The 21362-nt window shown below is 41.4% G+C and overlaps 1 protein-coding gene across 2 annotated transcripts in view; it reads left to right on the top strand.

The window, feature by feature from the left end:
• Nucleotides 1–15640, top strand: part of LOC117357482 (pantetheinase-like) — an 85876-nt gene extending 70236 nt beyond the window's left edge. For both annotated transcript variants that reach the window (XM_033938152.1, XM_033938153.1), the window contains 3 exons: nt 1391–1761; nt 11609–11779; nt 15467–15640. In XM_033938152.1, coding sequence (XP_033794043.1) covers nt 1391–1761; nt 11609–11779; nt 15467–15601 — 677 coding nt within the window. In that variant the 3' untranslated portion in view covers nt 15602–15640. The remainder of the gene's footprint in view (nt 1–1390; nt 1762–11608; nt 11780–15466) is intronic.
• The last annotated feature ends 5722 nt before the right edge of the window (nt 15641–21362 follow it).

Here is a 21362-nt window from a genome sequence, read left to right as displayed (position 1 = left end):
ACTTCCTAGCTGCCGGACCCAGAAGTAATGTCAGGGGGGAGCACCGCGGTGGGTGCAAGCAGCAGGTTGAAGCTGCTGCTCGCACCAGTGAAGAGCTAGAGATACGGTGGGGCGGAAGTAAAGGCTCGCGTGCGGCGGGAGGGCAGAGAGGAGGAGAAGTGCCCCCACCAAGATGGCACCTGGGGCAATCCGCCCCTCCCACCCTCCCTTACTAAGCCACTGCTATTTGGTACCGCTTTATTAAGTAGGCATAATTAAAACTGCTCTTTGTGTGGTCATATATGCCTGCTTAGCTAAGTGGGCACCAATACTGAATTCCTGCTGGATCCTGCCAGTCCCTCCCCAACTCCACCCCCACAATTCCACTGGGTGGCTCGGTTCCAAAATGACCAATTAGTACCTATAATCATCAGCACTGCCTAGTTAAGTATCACGGAATATCAGCAGATAGCAGTCCCCAAACTATTTAAGTGGCAGGAGTTTCTCCTACCTACAGCATTTACATAATTTTGAATATTAACCCCTCAGTGGTTTTTGAATATCGGGCCTGGTTTTGTTTTATTGATTGTCATGCTATGGGTTTTTTTTGGCTTTTTCTTTTGTACTAGTGATTGGAGGGTTGTTGTTTTTTTATGTCATTCGTGTATTTGTACATTACCTTAATCAAGGAACAGGCAAAAAAAATAATTTAAATATAAGAGGGGAGAAAGAGAATACAGAATGCTGCACTTACCTCTTGGATCTCTTTTGATGACCTCACTTCTGTTATTACTTTCTACTCCTTCTTCTTATGTTTTTAATTTCACCCAGCTGACTTAGGTTTTAAATGACATAGGTTCTCATTAGACTTGAACTTCTTTCTTCCAATATGCTCTTTGTTTCAGTACATTTCATTACAGCAGTGTATCGCAAACTGTGTGCACCGGCAGATTCCAGGTGTGCCACGAGATGCTGGCGAGGAGGAGAGGCGCTGGCACTGGCTGACTGCTTACAGGACGTGCCTCTAGTGGCAAGGGGCATGTCCTGTAGTCAGTCAGCCAGCGCCTGTGCCTCTTCTCCTCACTGGCACCTCTGCTCCTTCTCCTCACCTCTCCTTCGGCAGCACCTCCCCACCAGCGGTAATAGGAGGCTCAAGGCCGCGGCTGGCGGACAGCTGCATCACGTCGACATGATGACATCATGCATGCGCATGATGTCATCGTGTTCACATCTGCGCATTTCTGGATGCCCTTCAGCCTCAGCCCTGAGATTAGTGTTCTGCAGCTTAGAAAGTTTGCGACACGCTGCATTAAAGTTAAATAGCAATTCATTAAACCTTATGTGACAATTAGTTGTGGCAAATTTTTTTTTTTTTTTTTTAATGTATACTCGTTTATATATATATTTACAGGAAGTGGTATCTATGCTCCAGATAAACCAAGAGAATATTACTACAATATGGAAACTGACGAGGGTAAGCTTCTGATCTCAGAACTGGATGTTCACCCCCAACCCTCTGCCTCCTATTCTGTTGTCGATTGGAAGCTTTACGCCAGTAGCATCAAAGATTTCTCCCCTGCCACAGACGTTACCAGTGTAGTCATTTACTCTGATGAATTTCTGTTCATGGAACTTGCTGAGGCTGAAGGAAATGCCAGCATTTGTCACGGAGATCTGTGCTGCCATTTGACTTACCATATGGTGGAGAAGAGAAAAGATGAAGTGTACGCACTCGGAGTTTTTAACGGGCTCCATGTGGCTGAAGGACAATTTTATCTGCAGGTAGTGCTCTAAGTACTTGGTAGATAATATTATTTGGTAGCAGGTCATAATGGGGGTGATTTTATAAAGTGGATGTTAACTTTATGTACCTTTTTAAGCAAGTAAATGTTATCCTCTCAGTTCTATATGTGGCACTTTCAGTTACGTGTGTAAATTTGGGTGTGTGCCCAATTTGCGCATTCAGCTTAATGAGTCAATTAGTGCTGATTGGCTTCTTAACAAGCAATTATCAGCATTCATTGGATTTCATTTAAATTTATGTACATCAATTTAGGCATAAGTTCCATGTCTAAAATGTATACACAGTGCCGAAAAGGGGGCATGGAAATAGGAGAGTAATGGGCAGATTGGGAGCGTTCCTCAAATTTATGTGTGTAAGGCATATGGAATAATAATCTCCAAAATTCATAAGGAGAACATAAGATACACGATCCTCAGAGGGTGAAATTACCCACAGGTCCAAGTGAGTAACTCTCACTAAACCACGATCTTCACTGGATCACACACGTATCTTCTTTTATCTTTTTTAGTTTTTTTTAGTTTTTTTACCTAATATACTTTTTAATCAGATTTCTTTTTATCCATAAATTAAATAGTTTAATAATCTACTTAGCTTGCTGGTTTATAAAGGAGAGCGCCTCCACCAACATGCCATGTTTCACAACACTTTCCTCAGGGTTGAGGCTCCCTAATTGTATCTGAAAAACATTTAAAAATCAAACATTACTCCTAAGTTCATATTGTCATAATACTAGAACGTTATTTATCAATAGATATAATGTGACTATATAACAATGGCCAATCAAGACCTATAAATTTTTCAACTTACTCATGTGCAAACTGAAACTCGCTCCATTCAATTAGATTTCATGTTGAACGAGAGCGTCTGTCGTCAGATCCGGTTTTAACCCCGAAGGGAGGGATCTCAATCAGAGAAACGTCATGTACTTTTTTATTTCACCGGACTAGATTCAAAGCCTTTAGCGGAATTAGACTACTGACATCCAATCAATTTCTTCGTTCAATCCATGAGGAGATAAAGCATTTAAAACGAAGATCCATTTTTGTTCTTTAATATTAAGAGCTGATTTATAATTCCCACCCTCCTTCCCTATTTTTACAGAATCTTATTCACAACTTAACAATCTTGAAATCTATTCACGTCTCCCCTTGGATCCTACTGAATCTCTCCAACAAGAAATCAATGATATAGTTGATAAAGCTTTAAAGGAAAACATCCTGACAGTGAAAGAGGCAGCCTTCTTGACTGAACAATATCCTCGTCTTCCTAGAATCAAATTTCTTCCGAAAATTCACAAGAATGAAAAAACTCCTCCAGGTCGACCAATAGTCACCATGCAAGCCTCCATCCTTGAACCATTGTCCAAATTCGTGGATATATTTTTACAACAAATAGCCAAAGAAGCCGAGTCCTTCATTAAAGACACCACCCATATGATCCATGTTTTAAATGGTGTTGAAGATGTCAATGATCAAGATCTTTTGGTAACTATGGACATTACGTCCTTATATACAATGATTCCGGTGGATAAATTGTTACAGATATTAGAAGACATATTCACTACTCGTACTTGGATCCCTCGGCTCACGCCTGGATTTCTATTAACTATTACAACATTGGTATTGAAACGAAATTATTTTATGTTTGAACAGGAATATTTTCTTCAAATACATGGGGTAGCCATGGGGGCATCACTGGCCCCCTCCGTAGCCACTATATATATAGCAAACATGGAAGAACGCTATATATATCAACATCCCTTGTTTCGACATATTAAATTATGGAAAAGGTATCTGGACGATGTTATCTTTATATGGTCGGGATCCAGTGAGGATTTGGTGGTGTTCATTGAGTGGATTAACACTATTGATTCTTGTATTAAATTTACGGCTACTATATGTCAACATGAAATAGATTTCTTGGATATTCATATATACAAGGTACACAATAAGTTCCACACCTCTTTATTTCGAAAACGCACTGACAGGACGAGTTTCTTACACTTCCACAGTTTCCATCCTCTATCTTTACGGTCTAATCTCGCTATGAGCCAATTCTTGAGAATTCGACGACTTTGTTCTACTCTAGAGGACTATAAAACTCAAGCGAAACACTTGTGGCATCGTTTTGCTCAAAGAGGTTACCCCCATCATCATATCAAAAGAGCATATACGAGAGCTAAATTTGCTAACCGGGATTTATTATTAACCTCTACAAGACAAAAAAGTACTAACAATCTGGTTTATGTACAAAAGTACACTACACTATCTATGCAAATTAAACATATATTACTCAAGCACTGGCATATCATTCGCCTATTGGAGGATATGCCTGAAAAACCGTTGTTTGCTTTCCAGAGACACCGGAATATAGAAGAGATACTGCAAAGTACCTCAGCTCCCTCTCAACGAGGTTACCATGCGAGCTGCGGTAGATGTCAATGGTGTCCTTTTACCATCCCCGGAGACTCTTGGTGTCATCCAACCACTGGATTGGTTATTCAATCTAAGGACATCACTACTTGCAATACTTGCGTTTACATCATTCAGTGTCCGTGCAATCTGATTTATGTTGGGAGAACTCAGCGCTCTATTAAAATACGGCTGAATGAACACAAATCTAGGGTTCATACAGAAACTGACACGGCACCTATTGTAAATCATTGGATAAAAAAAACAACATTCCTGGCATGATATCAGATGGCGTATTATAGATTCTGTAAAAATAGGGAAGGAGGGTGGGAATTATAAATCAGCTCTTAATATTAAAGAACAAAAATGGATCTTCGTTTTAAATGCTTTATCTCCTCATGGATTGAACGAAGAAATTGATTGGATGTCAGTAGTCTAATTCCGCTAAAGGCTTTGAATCTAGTCCGGTGAAATAAAAAAGTACATGACGTTTCTCTGATTGAGATCCCTCCCTTCGGGGTTAAAACCGGATCTGACGACAGACGCTCTCGTTCAACATGAAATCTAATTGAATGGAGCGAGTTTCAGTTTGCACATGAGTAAGTTGAAAAATTTATAGGTCTTGATTGGCCATTGTTATATAGTCACATTATATCTATTGATAAATAACGTTCTAGTATTATGACAATATGAACTTAGGAGTAATGTTTGATTTTTAAATGTTTTTCAGATACAATTAGGGAGCCTCAACCCTGAGGAAAGCGTTGTGAAACATGGCATGTTGGTGGAGGCGCTCCCCTTTATAAACCAGCAAGCTAAGTAGATTATTAAACTATTTAATTTATGGATAAAAAGAAATCTGATTAAAAAGTATATTAGGTAAAAAAACTAAAAAAGATAAAAGAAGATACGTGTGTGATCCAGTGAAGATCGTGGTTTAGTGAGAGTTACTCACTTGGACCTGTGGGTAATTTCACCCTCTGAGGATCGTGTATCTTATGTTCTCCTTATGAATTTTGGAGATTAATATTCCCTGGAACAATTTTTTCGCTATATAATACATTGAAGGTTCCAGTTGGTAGTATAGCCATCATCTTGTCAGGCATATGGAATAAGGCATATGGATTTTCATCACGTTTCAGTTGGTGCAGATGGACACATCTAAAGTTAAGGCATAAGTGCTATTCTATAAACTGCACTAAACTTTAATGGCGGTTTATGGAATACTCCTCAGCAGGGGATTTTAGAGCACCAATTTTTTTTTTTTTTTTTTTAGGCGCCATATATAGAATTTGCTCCTATGCATGTATCTCCAATATTTAGATACAAATATGTATACCAGCTCTTTGCCTGGCATAAGTGATCATGGTATCTAACAACTTCAGCATGTATATACCCTGTTATGCTGGTATTCTATAAAGAAAAGTAAGTACCTACTTTCCCTTATAGAATTGGCACCACATAATGTAGATGCTCTATGGCAGGGGTAGGGAACTCCGGTCCTCGAAAGCCGTATTCCAGTTGGGTTTTCAGGATTTCCCCAATGAATATGCATTGAAAGCAGTGCATGCACATAGATCTCATGCATATTCATTGGGGAATCCTGAAAACCCAACTGGAATACGGCTCTCGAGGACCGGAGTTCCCTACCCCTGCTCTATGGTTTCCTATATACAGGATAGGTGCAGTGTTATAGAATTACTCCCAGTAGATCCAGAGCAAAATTGATATTACACTTCCCTCTCCATATTCGCACGTGTGACTTTGATTATTTATTTAAAAGTTTATGTTCGTTAAACAACTATACGGTTTTACATACATAAAATCTTGTTTCCCTACGATTATCACATATAACATAGACATATATAAACAACTTCATTAATCGTCCCTGTTATAAACAGGGATAGAGCGCAAATTCAATCAATTTGAAAAACAAGCAAGCTTTAAATCATACATTGCTGTCAAAAAAAATTATAAAAGGCGATTATCAACTGAAATATACCTTAGCATAAGAAGGCATTGGCAAATAATTAAGTTTTCAGCATTTTCTTAAAATTCATCCTCCCCATAAAAAACTGCAGGATACCAGGCAAGGCATTCCATAGTGCTATGCCAGCCACAGATATCATTGATGCTCTGATCCTAGCATGCATAGTCGACATTCTACCCTCCAAACTTAATTTCATCCCATTTACATCTCAAAGCTCTCTTCTCAATTTATAGATCTCAAAAAATTCTTGTAAGATCTTTGAGGAAGCATGATACAATGTCTGATGTACCATGCAACTTCAAATCAGCAAAACGGTTCAGAAGGCATTCGCAACCATACGTAACTTAAGACAAGTTCAAAAATACTTCAACAATGAACAATTCAAACTCATAGTATAAGCGCTAATCCTAGGACTCCTGGACTACTGTAACATACTTTACCTGTCATACCCCGCCAACATACTAAAACAATTACAAACAGTCCAAAATACAGCCCTTAGACTAATAAACTCGCTGAAAAAATACGACCACATTAATTCAGCTTTCCAAGACTCACACTGGCTCCCAGTACAAGCACGCATACAACACAAATTCTACTGCACCCTATTCAAAGCCCTAAATGGAAATGGACCAAGCTATCTGAACAACCGCCTAATCTGGAAAAACACATCCAGACAAGGAGAACTCAAGCACACTTTACCCACCCCCCAATCAAAGGCTTTCAAAGCAAAAAAATATATGATGGTCTACTAGCCACCAGAACAGCAAAAATAGACCACCACCTCTCAAATCTGCTGACCACGACACCCAACTTTGAAATATTCAAGAAAGAACTGAAAACCATACTATTAAAGAAATTTGTCAAATGATCTAACCAAACCGTATCGACCCTTCCCAGATCCCGACGCATACTATAGCTATCAACCTTGTAATCTCCCTGGGAATGCCCAGGCTAATTTCTTGTTGTAAACTGCCTAGAACTGAAAGGTATTGGCGGGATAGAAGGCATCAATGTAATGTAATGATGTATAATCGCAACAATCTTAAACTGCACTCTTTGCTGCAAAGGCAACCAATGTAGTTATTCACGGTTTTTATTCCCCTCTTATACCTCACCACAACTTATTTTTTTTGAAGCCTCCACAACTTACTTTTTAAAGCCTAGTGGTTTAGCGGTGAAACGGGGCAGGAGTGATCATCCTAATCTCCTGCCCTGTACAGAGCCACAAACATAAAAGACTGCCGTGAGTTCCCACTGTAATCTTGTAAAAACACGGGCATTCATGCAGCTCTGGACGGGGCAGGCGCATAGGAAGATTGCTCCTGTCCTGCTTCACCGCTAGACCACCAGGCTTTAAAAAGTAAATTATGGAGGGGTCTGGGAGGTGGGGTGGGTCAGAGTCGGCCCTAAGTAAGTTGTGGAGAGGTCCGGGAGGCAGGGGGGATCAGAGTCAATCTTAAAGTAATTAGCAAATTTTTTATATATGTGAGCCGGCTTTGCCCCTAACTCTCGCGAATATGAAGAGGGAAGTGTGTTTAAGAAATCATGTGCCAGATATTTTAAATGATTAAATAACAGGGAGAGGCTCCTGGCCATTAAATTGCTTTTCCAAGGCTAACTGGGCATATTCAGCAGCACTTAATAAGAGAGTACTGCTAAAAATGCCCAGTTAGTGCCCAACCTGAAATCAACTATTTTGGGGGCAGAGTCAGCACTTATAGGGTTACCAGATTTTCCGGAACTAAAATCCAGACCCTATAAAATCCAGATCCATGGTCCCTAGGTCCGCCCAGTTCCTCCCAGCCCCACTCAGTTCTCCCCGAGTCATGCCCCGTTCCACTTCAACCCCGCCCCTCAACCTGTTTACTTGCCAGGAGGGCATCTGCTTATGCACTGGTGTGATGCAATGATGTCACACGCATGGGTGTGACATCACTGCGTTGCCGTCCCGACGTCTCAAATGCCGTCCCGACGTCACTGCTAGCTGGAAGATTTTCAAAAACCCGGACAAAGTGCCGGGTTTTGAAAAGCCATTCAGACACCCGGACACATGCTCTAAAAGGAGAATATGTCCAGGGAAATCCGGACATAAGCACTTAGCCAGTTAAGTGCCAATATTTAGCACTTAACCGGCCAAGGTAGTCACATAAGATTTTTTTTAAACACACTCCTATCTTTTATGTAGTTCACCATAGCTGGTGAATTGTTGAATATTGCAATTAATTGGCTATGTTTTTGCCAGTCCCGTATACCCAGAAATTCAATGCTGCAGCCTGGACAAGGCGTTGCATTGAATTTCTGGGGACGATGTTGATGGTGGTCAGCAAAATGCTGGGCTCAATGAAAATAGGGTCCGCCCTGGGGTATGGGTTCCGTTCCATGCAGGGAGCAGGAATACATGTTTACTATGCCTCTACACTTTTGCCAGTCAGCCTGCAGCCACCCCTGCTATGTCTTCCTGCATTCTAAAATAATGTGACTTTCTTGAAGTTCACAAATCACAATTAAAGAACCACTATTGTAAAACAGCATATTGTACTGCATTATGAAAGGAAACTCCAGAGTGAGGGGACATAGAATGAGGTTGAGAGGTGATGGTCTCAGGAATAATCTAAGGAAACACATTTTTTTTTTTTTTTTTTTTTTTTACAGACAGGGTGGTAGATGTGTGGAATAGTCTCCTGGTAGAAGTGCTGGAGACAAACTATGTCTGAATTAGAGAGTTGCGCGGAGATAGAAATTCCACCCATCCCCGCCAGGATCCTCTCTGTCCCCACCCATCCCCATCAGGATCCTCTCCATCCCCACCCGTCCCCGCAAGGAATTACCTCCATCCCCGCCCGTCCACATATAAAGCAGCAATTACTTCTGACAGGATCATCAATTCCACAGTTTATTTTATGTTTCCGCTGCTGTTTTCCTTGTGGAATCTCTTTGGTGGAACTCTTTTTTTGTTTTCTGTTCAGGTAATTAACTTATAAACCCTCTCTTTTACTAAGGCTGAAGTGTCCATTATATTATATGGATGAACCCTGCTTCCAAAGCTTTCCATCTCCGTGTGAGTCCTCTTGGCTAGAGGGGGGTCCCCGTGGGAGTCCTGTGGGCCAGAGAGGGGTCCCCGTGGGTGTCCCGTGGGTTTGGGGGGGATTGAAAATTCTCATCCATTCTCTTGTAATTTCAAAATTAGATTACTGCAACGCTTTATTTAATGGTATAGCACAAAAAGAAATCAGACGTCTTCAGATTATTCAGAATACAGCCATCAGACTTATCACAAAAGCTAAAAAATTCGACCATATAACTCCTCTTCTTAAGGAAGCTCACTGGCTTCCAGTAGCTCACAGAATAACTTACAAACTTTGTCTGCTCACATTTAAATCTCTTCTGTTTAAAACTCCGGCCTTCATTCATAAACTATTAATTCCTTATTCCTCCAATAGAACCCTAAGATCAGACCAACAGCACTTATTAATGATTCCATCGTTAAAAATAATAAATACGCGCCGTCAGTATATTTTCTCAGTAACGGCTCCCCAAACTTGGAATTCTCTTCCCATCTATTTACGTGAAGAACTTAATCTAGACAAATTTAAAATCAAACTGAAAACTTTTTTATTTAACGATGCATTTGTTATCTGATTTATAGTTTTCTTTTTAACATCATCCAACTACATTTGTTTCTATTTCTCTTTTCTTCACATATTCAACTATTTTTACCCCATCCTTTCTGTGTTTTCCTTATTTGGTTCCCCACTTTGTTCAATTACATTGTAACTTCTTCCCCTACCTTCCTTTTGTTTCCAGTTTGTTCAGTTATCGTCTAGTCTTGTGAGTTTTTAATTATTTTAAAATTATTTTATTTTGTAACTTTATTAATGTGTAAATCGCCTTGAATATTGAAAAGGCGATTAAACAAATAAATAATAAACTTGAAACTTGAAACTTGATTCCCGCGATCCCTGTTCCCATGCAGACCTCTAGTCTGAATTCAAGAAAACTTGAGACAGGCACTTGGGATCTCTGAGGGAGAGAAAGAAACAGAGGATGCTGCGGGTGGGCAGACTGGATGGGCCATGTGGGCTATATCTACCGTCATGTTTCTATGAGGCACAAAGCTGAAATGTGCTTGCATAATCTGTTTAAATTGCATGATCATATTGGAACCTCCAACAAGAGTTAAAAGTAACTTACCGATTTAGGAGTAATATAAAACTCATGTGAGAAGTTCTTGCATTATATAAGAATTTTTTGGTTTTTAAATACACATTTTTGAATGTTTTTGGTTCTGCCTTAGCAGATTCTAAGGGTAGGAGGGTGTGTAAAAAAAACCATAATTAGACAAAGAAGAATTTCAAGGGGCATAGAGGAGAATGAGAAGGGATGATTAAAAAAAGTAATTAAAATAGCACCAAGCAAGTGCAGGGTAGCTTCTCTGATTTCAACATGTTCATCATTTCTGTAAGGTGAGAAAATGGGGTGGGGGTTATGGTTATAGACTGAGGAAGAATAGGCGGCACAGCAAACTGCAGAAGAGTCAAATCCATACTGTTATGCTGAACTATTGGCAGCAGCGTACTAAGGACAGGGCAGTGGGTTCGGTCCACCACAGGTACAGGCAATAGCAGGGTGCATTAAGCAGTCAGTCACAGTCTCCATGCATGCACTGTCAGCTCTGCTGGTCCCCTACCCTCTCTGACATCAATTTCCTGTTCTGGATCAGGGGACCTGCAGAGCCAATAGTGAACATATGGAAGAGGGGGAATTAAAAGATGATACACCTCAGCTGTCAAAGACCCTAGATATGCACCTACTCAGTGGCATAGTAAGGGGGGGCAGGAAGATGGACCACGCAGGGCATCGTCTCAGTGGGGGCGCAAGCACCTCCGCCCCCCAGACCATGCTAGCGCACTCCCTTCCTGCCCCCTTCCCCCATACCTCTTTAATAATCTTCACCAGTGCAAACAACTACTCTAGCTTACTGTTTACATAGGCCTGGCTCCCTCTAAAATAATTTCTGGGTTTCGGGGCCAGGAAGTTCCATCAGAGGGAAAACCAATGTTAGCGCAAGCAGTAGGCCAGAGAAGCTGCTCGCATTGGCGAAGATTTAAAAAGGTACGGGGGTGAGAAGAGAGGGCACGTGTGTGGCATATGGGCCTGGAAGGAGTGGGGGCAGAAAGTTGAGTGCAGGGGGGGTTAGCATGGAAGAAAGGGAGCAGAGAGTAGGGGTGACACCACCACCCTGGGTGCCTCCTACCCTCGCTACGCCAAGGCACCTACTCATAACTATTGGTACTGGGTGAAACATCCATCAACTAGTGTCACTCTTAAAATACTGAAGACAGTTAATGTAGGGCCAGGTTTTCCAGCTGAAAAACCTGTTGTGTTACTAACATTTTTTTTGTAAATGCATTTTGTTGTATATAGATTTGCACATTGGTGAAATGCAAAACCACAAATATGACTACGTGTGGAAGGCCAGTGGAAACTAGTTCAACCTTGTTTAAAGAGTTTTCCCTCAGTGGAACATTTGACACAAATTATGTTTTCCCAGAAGTTTTGTGCAGTGGGGTTCATCTGGCACCTGAAATCTTTAAGGTAGGTAACTGATACCAACTGACTTTTTCACACCAAAATTTAAGCTACTGGTTATATAAGTTGATCAAAAAAGGCTTAAATAGATTGTTATACCTCTACTCAGCATAATGTGTTATAGAGGGATGGATATTCAATGACATAAAGCCTTTTCTAAATAACATGCAAGAATGCATGTGTATTTACCAACTAAATGCAGCAGGAGTAGGGTTACCAGATTTTCTGGCATAGAAACCCAGGCACATGGCCCCGCCCCCAGCCCCGCCTTGTTCCACCTCCATCACCATCTTGTCCCACCTCCGGCCCTGTCCTGTTCCGCCTCTAGCCTGTCTCATTCCGCCTCCCCCCCCCCTTCCAAATCCTCATCTTTCCTCTCTAACCTCCGAGCCGTATCTGGAGGGCCTCCAAGCATGCACAGATGCATGTGACATCATTTGTTCATGCTCAGAGGCCCTCCAGATGTGGCCTGAGGTTGGGGCTTTCTAAAACCCGGACAAACTACCGGGTTTTGAAAAGCCTATCCAGGCACCCAAACTGTCCTCTAAAAAGAGGACATGTTCAGGTAACCCTAAGCAGGAGCAACCATTTAACTTATGTCAGCATCTAAAACAAACTCTGGAATATATACATCTAGATATCAGCACTTATTTGTGTAAGTTGGTATTCAGAACCTAGACATATAAGTGCTGAGACATAGATGTGTATGTGTGCCATTTTGAAAACCTACATGTCTAAATGTTCTCAGGTACAGAACCTATAATCAAATTCCCATGTATTGTCCATTTCAGAAGAAAAATACATGTCTATGATCACCGTATACAAAAAGGGGTTGTAAAAGTGCTTGCTTTGGGAGAACTCTAAAGGATGATTAAGTGAAGCCATCCTCTTAATCAATCAGTGTCATCCCCCCCAATTTATTTTTTTTTTGGGGGGAACACTGATTGACATGTATTTTTCTTCTGAAATAGACAATACATGGGAGTTTGATTATAGGTTCTGTTCCTGAGAACATTTAGACATGTAGGTTTTCAAAATGGCACACATACACATCTATGTCTTAACACTTGCATGTCTAGGTTCTGAATACCATCTTACACAAATAAGTGCTTGGGGGGGGGAAACACTGATTGATTAAGAGTATGGTGTCCCTTAATCATCCTTTAGAGTTCTTCCAAAGCAAGCACTTTTACAAACCCTTTTTGTACACGATGATCATAGCGCACTGATCCTACAATTAGATCTCAGCAGCGCGTTCGACCTGGTAGACCATGAAATCATGCTACTGTGCCTTGAAGCAATGGGAATTTCGGGAAAGGCAAAGAAATGGTTCCAAGAGTTCCTAACAAACAGATCCTACCGAGTAATCAGCAATGGAAACTACTCCAAACCATGGAAAAACCCATCAGGCGTGCCTCAAGGTTCCCCCCTATCACCCACTCTTTTCAATATCTATATCGCCTCCTTAGGTCACCTACTACAAAAACTAAACTTAATACACTACATATACGCGGACGACATATCCATCCTTATATCCTTAAACGACATCACAAAAGACATTGTAGATAACCTCTCAAACACAATGACCGAAATCGATAAATGGACCACTAATTTCAAACTAAAACTAAACGCAGAGAAAACAAAAGTCTTTCTGGCTAGTCCTAATGACAAAATTACGAGAACATCGATAAAAATAAACAGCCACGAATACCCAATTTCCAAAAACATAAAAATACTGGGTATCACTCTAGACACTCACCTAACTATGACTGACCACACAAACTCACTAGTGAAAAAATGCTTTTACACGCTATGGAAACTAAGAACCATAAAAAAATACTTTGACCCGTCATCATTCAGGTTGCTGGTACAGGCACTGATCCTATCCCTTCTTGACTACTGCAACATCATCTACCTGGGCATCCCACAAAAGACAATAAAAAAACTGAGATTAATACAAAACACCGCCGTTCGCTTAATTTTCGGACTAAGAAAAAACGACCACATCAGCCCCTACTATAAAAAGCTGCATTGGCTTCCAATAGAAGCGCGAATTCTATTCAAATTTGCTTGCACCTGTTTCAAACAAGCCTGGGGACTAGCACCTTCATACCTACAAACTCACTTCATCCTACACAACCCCACAAGAACGACCAGAAACAAAAATATCTTTGCATACCCAAAGATTACAGGCTGCAGATACAAATCCTTCTTGGACAGAACCTTTAAGTTCCAAGCGAACAGACAGCAAATCTGGCTGAAAAACCACATAAACAAACCCAATGTGACTTATAATGCATTCCGCAAATCAATCAAAACCGCCCTATTCGCAAAATTCATTGACTAAAACGGTCCCCTCCCCCTCTAGGACTCCTCTCATGGATGTTCTAAATCTTTCAGACTCTCATTACCCTTAGATCACCAATTAATATGTAAGTTTCCCATTTAGACTATTGTATTGCATTTAGACTCTTTGTATGGTATTGTATTTAGACTTATTGTATGGTTTTGTATTTTAGTCTCACTGTATTGTATTGTATGTGGATTTATTGTATTGTATTGTATTAAGACCTTTGTTATTCGCTGAATGTCCAGCCTTCTTACAATGTAAACCGCCTAGAAGTCGCCTGACTATGGCGGTATAGAAAAATAAAGTTATTATTATGTCTCTTCTGAAATGGGCAATGCATGGGAATTTGTTTGCTCCATAGAGTGGGAATCGGGTACACAAACACACATAATGATTATTGGGACCAAGGCTGGGGCTGGATAAATCCAGAAGGCCAAATAGACCGTTTAGATTTTTGTGTAGTATAAATCCACTCAATATAACTCAGCCAATTTAAGTACTTACTGTATGTTGCTGTGAATCAGCAGCACTTAATGAAATTCAAAGTTACTTATAATCTGTAACAGATAATCTATAACAGTGGCAAAGACAATCAACATGTGTAGTTTATTAAAACTTCCTATACTACCTTATCTAGTTTATAGACTAAAGTCTCAATTTTCAGCCAAGAATTGCAATGTTTTGATAAGAAAGCGATTGTCCCACCCTATCAGATCATTGCGTCTCATTCCCCCCTCCCTCCCAAGTTAAACTAATTAAAATACATTAAACATACTCATGTAGTTGAGATGCAGGTTCCTGTCCACATTAAAATGTTTAGGCCCATATTCTGTAAATAGCCCTACCAGCGCCTAAGTTAAGTGCAAAACACCATTTAAAAGTAGCCTTAAAACAAAATTCAAGGTGCCTACCAGCTCCTAAAAAAAGATAGCACTGGAATTGCACCTACGGAGGCACTTTATGACACCTAATGCCACTGTATTAGCTAGAAGTAGGCATCATAAAGTGCCTTCGTAGGCATGATTTAGGCGCCGGAAATGTAGGCCTTGAAAACCCTGGCCTATATTTCCAATGCCTACCTTTTCCGAGCCTGCAATTCTATAAACGACACTGTCACATGACTGACACGCAATCAGCAGCCACTTTTAAGGCGGCCGCCGACAACAGCACCATTTATAGAATCCAGGCCTAAATCCTCAGCCCCAAAAGCCAGCTTAAAAAAAAAGGAATCTTCAACCCAGTTTTAAATTTCTGAAGTAGAAACTAACTGTAGAATTTACAATTGTCCCTCCCAAAGTCAAAGTTGTAAATCTTAGGTTTATTTATGGTTTGTTTCCTATTAGGTGCTGAAGGATGGACGTTTGATAAGTCAGAGCAGAGTATCCTCCAAATCACTTCTAACAGCGACACTTTATGGAAGATGGTACGAAAAAGACTCAGTTAAACAATTTCCTACTTTGTCTCAACAACAGAACTGAACTGTTAACCAGGTACATTAGATAGATTGTGAGCCCACCGGGACAGACAGGGAAAAATGCTTGAGTACCTGAATAAACTCATGTAAACCGTTCTGAACTCTCCTGGGAGAACGGTATAGAAAATTGAATAAATAAATAAAATAAATTATAGAAGAATTAGTTGATAAGATAGTAAAGAGCCATAAAACCTAATGAAACTTGAATTAAAAGCTTTTTCTCATGATATGTAAAAAATAAATATTATAATGCTAAAAGTAGGATCAGTTTTTATTGGTGGTCTGGACGTATATTGTGGTCTGCTTTTTGCAAGGTGTTATGCTGTACTGACACCAACTTGCCCAGCTCACCCCAAAGAGGCTGATACTTTCTTGATTTTGTGGTTCCTAGGGTACATATCAAAACCATGCAATAGCAGAAACTCAGAACTGGATTAGCCTCTCTACAGTGCTTTATATTTCCTTATTTGGCCGCTACCACACCTTGGGTGGAAGCAGTGGAGTACTGAGGGGGAGGCGGGGGTGGGGCAGTCCGCCCTGGGCTCTGCTACCCCTCCTCCTCTCCGCCCCCACCTCTTCCCACTCCTCTCTAGCCACATGCGCGCCCCTTCCCTTTCCCCATCCCTCTAGTTGTTCGCAAACAACTTCAACATGCTCCTCGTGATCGCGTTGGCTCCTGCTGACGTCACTTCCAAGGGCCGCGCATAGCAAGTGATGTCAGAGGGAGAACTGACGCGGTCGCGAGGAGTACATTGAAGTTGTTGCTCGCGCAGGGGAATGGGAGGCACGCGCATGTTGGGGAGTCAGGAAGGAGTGGGGGTGCACATGCAGCTGGTGGGTCGGGAAAGGCGTGGAGGAGGCGGAGATGAGGGTGGGGGAGGGTTGCCACCACCCTGGGTACCTCTCACCCTTGCTATGCCACTGGGTGGAAGGTTTCAGTATACCGTCTACAATGACACCCAGATCTTTTTCTTGGGTGCTGACCCTCAAGATGGACCCTACTATACCATACCATTTCTTATATCCCACAATTTTCAACAAGGAATCATTGTGGCTTACAGTAAGGTTTGGGATCAGTCATTACATAAACAATTAGATATAATTATTCTCAGTGTGCATCACTTTGCATTTGTTCACATTAAATTTAATCTACCATTTGGACGGCCAGTGAAAAATTAAGAGTCTTATCACTGTAAAATTATTCTCATCTCTTACATTAGCCAACAGGGCAGAGCTCACAACAGCTTCCAAAGATTCCCCTCAAATGTACCTTTAATAAAACTCCATTTTTTCAGTAGGATTACTAACAAACTCAGCAACAGGCTCTGTTGTGGGCTCCCAGTACATCCTGCCCTCCATCTCAGGAAAACTGGGCTCTGTTATGTTGCCTGTCTGAGAGGAATAACAGGCAAGGACAGCCTGATTCATAGGGAAAGAGAGGAGCCTTAAAGGGACAAACACCTGTTACCTACTGGGCTTACGTGTGCCTCTGTCACACTCTGCTATGATTGTTTTGTATGTATGTGGCTTTGTGAGATTCAAAGGTGAAGGGGAGGAATATGTAGAAGCTGATAAAGAAAAGGCCAAATTGCTTAACAAATATTTATGTTTTGTGTTCACGGCTGAAGCGCCGGAGCAGGACCGCCAAAGACAAATGTGAATAGGGATGGAGGAGTAATAGACCCTGATCGATTTTCAGAGGGTTGTGTTCGTGAGGAGCTAGCTAAAGTAAAGGAAGACAAAGCAATGGGGCAGGATGGTGTACATCCTAAGGTGCTGAAGGAACTTAGGGAAGATCTGGTAGCTCCGCTGACTGACCTTTTCAACAAGTCTCTAGAGTCAAGAGTGGTACCACAGGACCGGAGAAGGGTGGATGTGGTCCCTCTCCACAAAAGTGGAAGTAAGGAAGAAGTAGGGAATTACAGGCCAGTAAGTCTGACTTCTGTGGTAAGCAAATTAATGGAAACACTTTTAAAACAGTGAATGGTGAAGTTTCTGGAATCCTGTGGATTACAGGACCAGAGGCATCATGGATTCACTAGATGCATAGAACAGTCTCCTAGAAGAGGTGGTGGAGACAGAGACTGGGCCTGAATTCAAGATACGTAGGATCTCTCAGAGAGAGAAAGAGATAATAGAAACAGAGACACATGACGGCAGATAAAGGCCAAATGGACCATCTAGTCTGCCCATCCACAATAACCATTATCTCTTTCTCTCTCTGAGAGATCCCACGTGCCTATCCCAGGCCCTTTTGAATTCAGACACAGTCTCTGTCTCCACCACTTTTTCCGGGAAACTATTCCATGCATCTACCACCCCTTCTGTAAAAAAGTATTTCCGGGGCCTATCACCTCTTAACTTCATCCTATGCCCTCTCATTGCAGTTTCCTCTCAAATGAAAGAGACTCAACTCATGCACATTTACATTACGTAGGTATTTGAAAGTCTCTATCATATCTCCCCTCTCCTGCCTTTCCTCCAAAGTATACAGATTGAGATCTTTAAGTCTGTCCTCATACGCCTTATCACGAAGACCACACACCATTTTAGTAGCCTTCCTCTGGACCGACTCCATAATTTTTATATCTTTTTGAAGGTGCGGCCTCCAGATTTGTACACAGTATTCTAAATGTAGTCTCTCCAGAGTCTTATACAGAGGCATCAGTACCTCCTTTTTCCTACTGGCCATACCTCTCCTTATTCAACCTAGCATCCTAGCTTCCGCTGTCACCTTTTTAACCTGTTTGGCCACCTTAAGATCTTCACATGCAATCACACCCAAGTCCCACTCTTCCATCGTGCACATAAGTTCTTCACCCTGTGACCAACCCAGCACCAGCGCTGGCTTACTCCCAAGAGAATGCAGCATCAGGAACTTACATTCCCTTAGCCAAAGTCAGGGGTCAGCTGGCTACTCCCCAGGCAGTGAAGCTGAGCAAGTCAGGGACTGGTCACCTAGCCACACACAAAGGACACCTTGGGAGAGGTTTATTTCTGAGCCAACAAAGTTTACTGCTTTTAAAGAGAAGCCTGTTATTTTAAGACAGTCCCTTAGAAAACAGTATTAGAGAGCCAGGTTCCCTCCCCTGCTCCAGGTGCATCGGGCATGGCTATCCCAAGCATAAAATGCAGAATTTGGAACAACAGCCAGAGGAGCAGGGGAAACAGCCAGAGGAGCAGCAGTGGAAGGAGCTGGCCAAGATTTCTGTGTCTTATGTATTATGAATTTTTTAACTGTAAACTGTCTAGAGTTTAGATCAGTGTTTCACAAACTCTGTGCCATGGTGAGATTCTGGGTGTGCCATGAGACACAGGCAAGGATGGCATGGCGAGAAGCACATCCTCTAGGCAGTCAGCCAGTGTCTCTCCTCCTCTCTGTACCTCTCCTCTCCAGCACCATCACCACCACCACCACCACTAGCGTAGTAATAGAAGGCTCTGCGCATGCACGGATCTTGGCATGATGACATCACACATGCACGTGATGTCATCGCATTGACATCTGTGCATTTATGGATGCCCTCCAGCAGCGGCACTGAGTTTAGTGTGCCACAGCTTCAGAAAGTTTGTGGGACACTGGTTTAGATGGTATATACATTTTATAAATAAATTGATGTGTTTGCTCTTACTGCGTCTATCTTTTTTGACCATTTTTGAAAACAAACGTCCAAATGAAAAACGCGCAGAACAAGATAATGGAACGTACATAGTAAGGGGCCAGCATTTTTCGTAGACTGGCTACACAGACATCTTAGCAGAACAGTGGGGCACCTTAGGGGGCACTGCAGTAAACTTCAAATAAAAAGCACAGGTATACATCTCACCATAACCCCCTTATAGTGTAAAGTGAGCCCTCCAAAATCTATTGGATCCAACTGTACACAACATCAATAGCCCTTATGCCTGCAGGTGTCACCTGTATGTAGGTAAAATGGGATTAGGGTGGGTTTTGGAAGGCTCATCAAAAGTGTAGCAGTTAGAATGGGGTAAAGGCCTGAATCCCCATCTCTATGGTTGACTACACCATCCACTAGTCTACTCCAGGAACCTGCTTGCTGTTCTACTAGGACTGGCCATAACATCTGAAGTTATCATACAGGCAGGTATGTACTGTTTCATTCACATTTTGAAGGGGGTGGGAGGGGATCAAACCATTGGGGCATCGTAGGGGGTCATGCCTTCTCTCCTGTGGTTATCTGGTCAGGTTGGGCACCTTTTTGGTATGTTGTTGTTAAAACAGGTCTAGCCCAAAATATCCAAATTGTGTCCTGGACATTTTCTAAAATGCTTGATTAATGCAGGAAAACATCTTAATCATAAGCCTGCCCTAATCCCATCCAAACCATGCCTCTAACACCCCCTTGAGATACAAATGCACTGCAGAGCACCACCATAGAAATCCGTCTATATTAGAACAGGGTTTCGAAAATAGCAAACTGGAAGAGTTTGGTGAGAAAACAACAATCCATCCATCTGCCCCTCTATGCCACATTTTTTTAAAATGAGCCCTATAAACACCTAAGTGCTGTTTTGCCATTGTTTTTGTGCCTAACTGCCACCTGAGTACAGAATTGGTGTCTAACTTTTGGCACATGAATGAAGGGGTTGGTATCAGAGAGAGATTGGCACACAATTACTAACCAGTGCTGCTTAGCTGAATTTTTTCCAGCCTCTTATTATTGTCATTCTTTCAGAATTCAAAATTAATAAATTTGTCTTTACAGGTAGTATTCACAGTATTTATTGTTTGCAAAGCATACTCAGTACACAGCTGGCTCTCTATAAGGAGATACAGAAAGCCATAAATTATACAGAAGAAAAATGGTGCATAAAAGATTTACAGTGTACAATATGTAATTCAGTGGAGGCAGGCCAAAAAAATTGAGCTGAGAATGCCCAGCAGCCAGATTTGAAGGTGAGGAGAGAGAGTGCTAAGTGAGTTTCAGAAATTTAAAGCAAGATAAAGCTATGGTTAATGCACAGGAAGGACTCCTTTCAAAGGAGTTTCCCCAGGAAATCCATGGGCCTGAAAAGTGCTATCTCCTCAGTGGATTAATCTGCAAAAGCCGCCAAATTTCACAAGGCAACTTTATTTTGCTGTGGGGACAAGGAGGAGAGGTTTGGGTAGAGAAAGTAGAATATATACAAGGATTTGATTTCGGAGCTCAGGGCATAGCCTGCCCTGAGTTAAAGTAGGTATAACATCCATGGCTTCTTTTGTACAAGCAGACCTCATAGAAGCAGATTTTGAGGATTAGCTTGAAGGTCTGTAGGTAGAAATGCGCCCTGTGACTTTGTATCCAACTACCCTACTGAGTACTGGAGAGATTTCTAAGTATTCACCCATTCATTTTCTTTAAATAACATCTTCAGCTCTAAATGATAATCATTCATACAACTTGATTTTCAAAGCCAAGTTAATTCCTACAAATGTACGCCAGCAGTTACTGATGTATATTACTATATAACTGTGTACAGATGCCCTTGATTCATGTTTTTAGTAACTAGTTTTTAGTAACCAGTATATAAAAAGGGATCTGAAGTAACTCTAGCTGATAGTAATTCTGGCAGTGAATTATTCTTAAACGCCAAATCAACTGCATGTAAGAAGCTGCAGAGAACAGGACTATATCAAGAATTCAAAAGGGAGCGACAATTTATGAAAGATTTATAAGTGAAACTGTTTCCTAGATTTTGACGATAGCTGTATTTTGTTTATCTTTCATCCCAAACACATGGAGGGGCATTTTCAATAGGATATC

This window comes from Geotrypetes seraphini, chromosome 3 (assembly GCF_902459505.1).
Source record: "Geotrypetes seraphini chromosome 3, aGeoSer1.1, whole genome shotgun sequence".
Classification (NCBI taxonomy): domain Eukaryota; kingdom Metazoa; phylum Chordata; class Amphibia; order Gymnophiona; family Dermophiidae; genus Geotrypetes; species Geotrypetes seraphini.
Note: the sequence above shows the minus strand (reverse complement) of the source record. Positions and strands in the feature narration are given on the sequence as shown.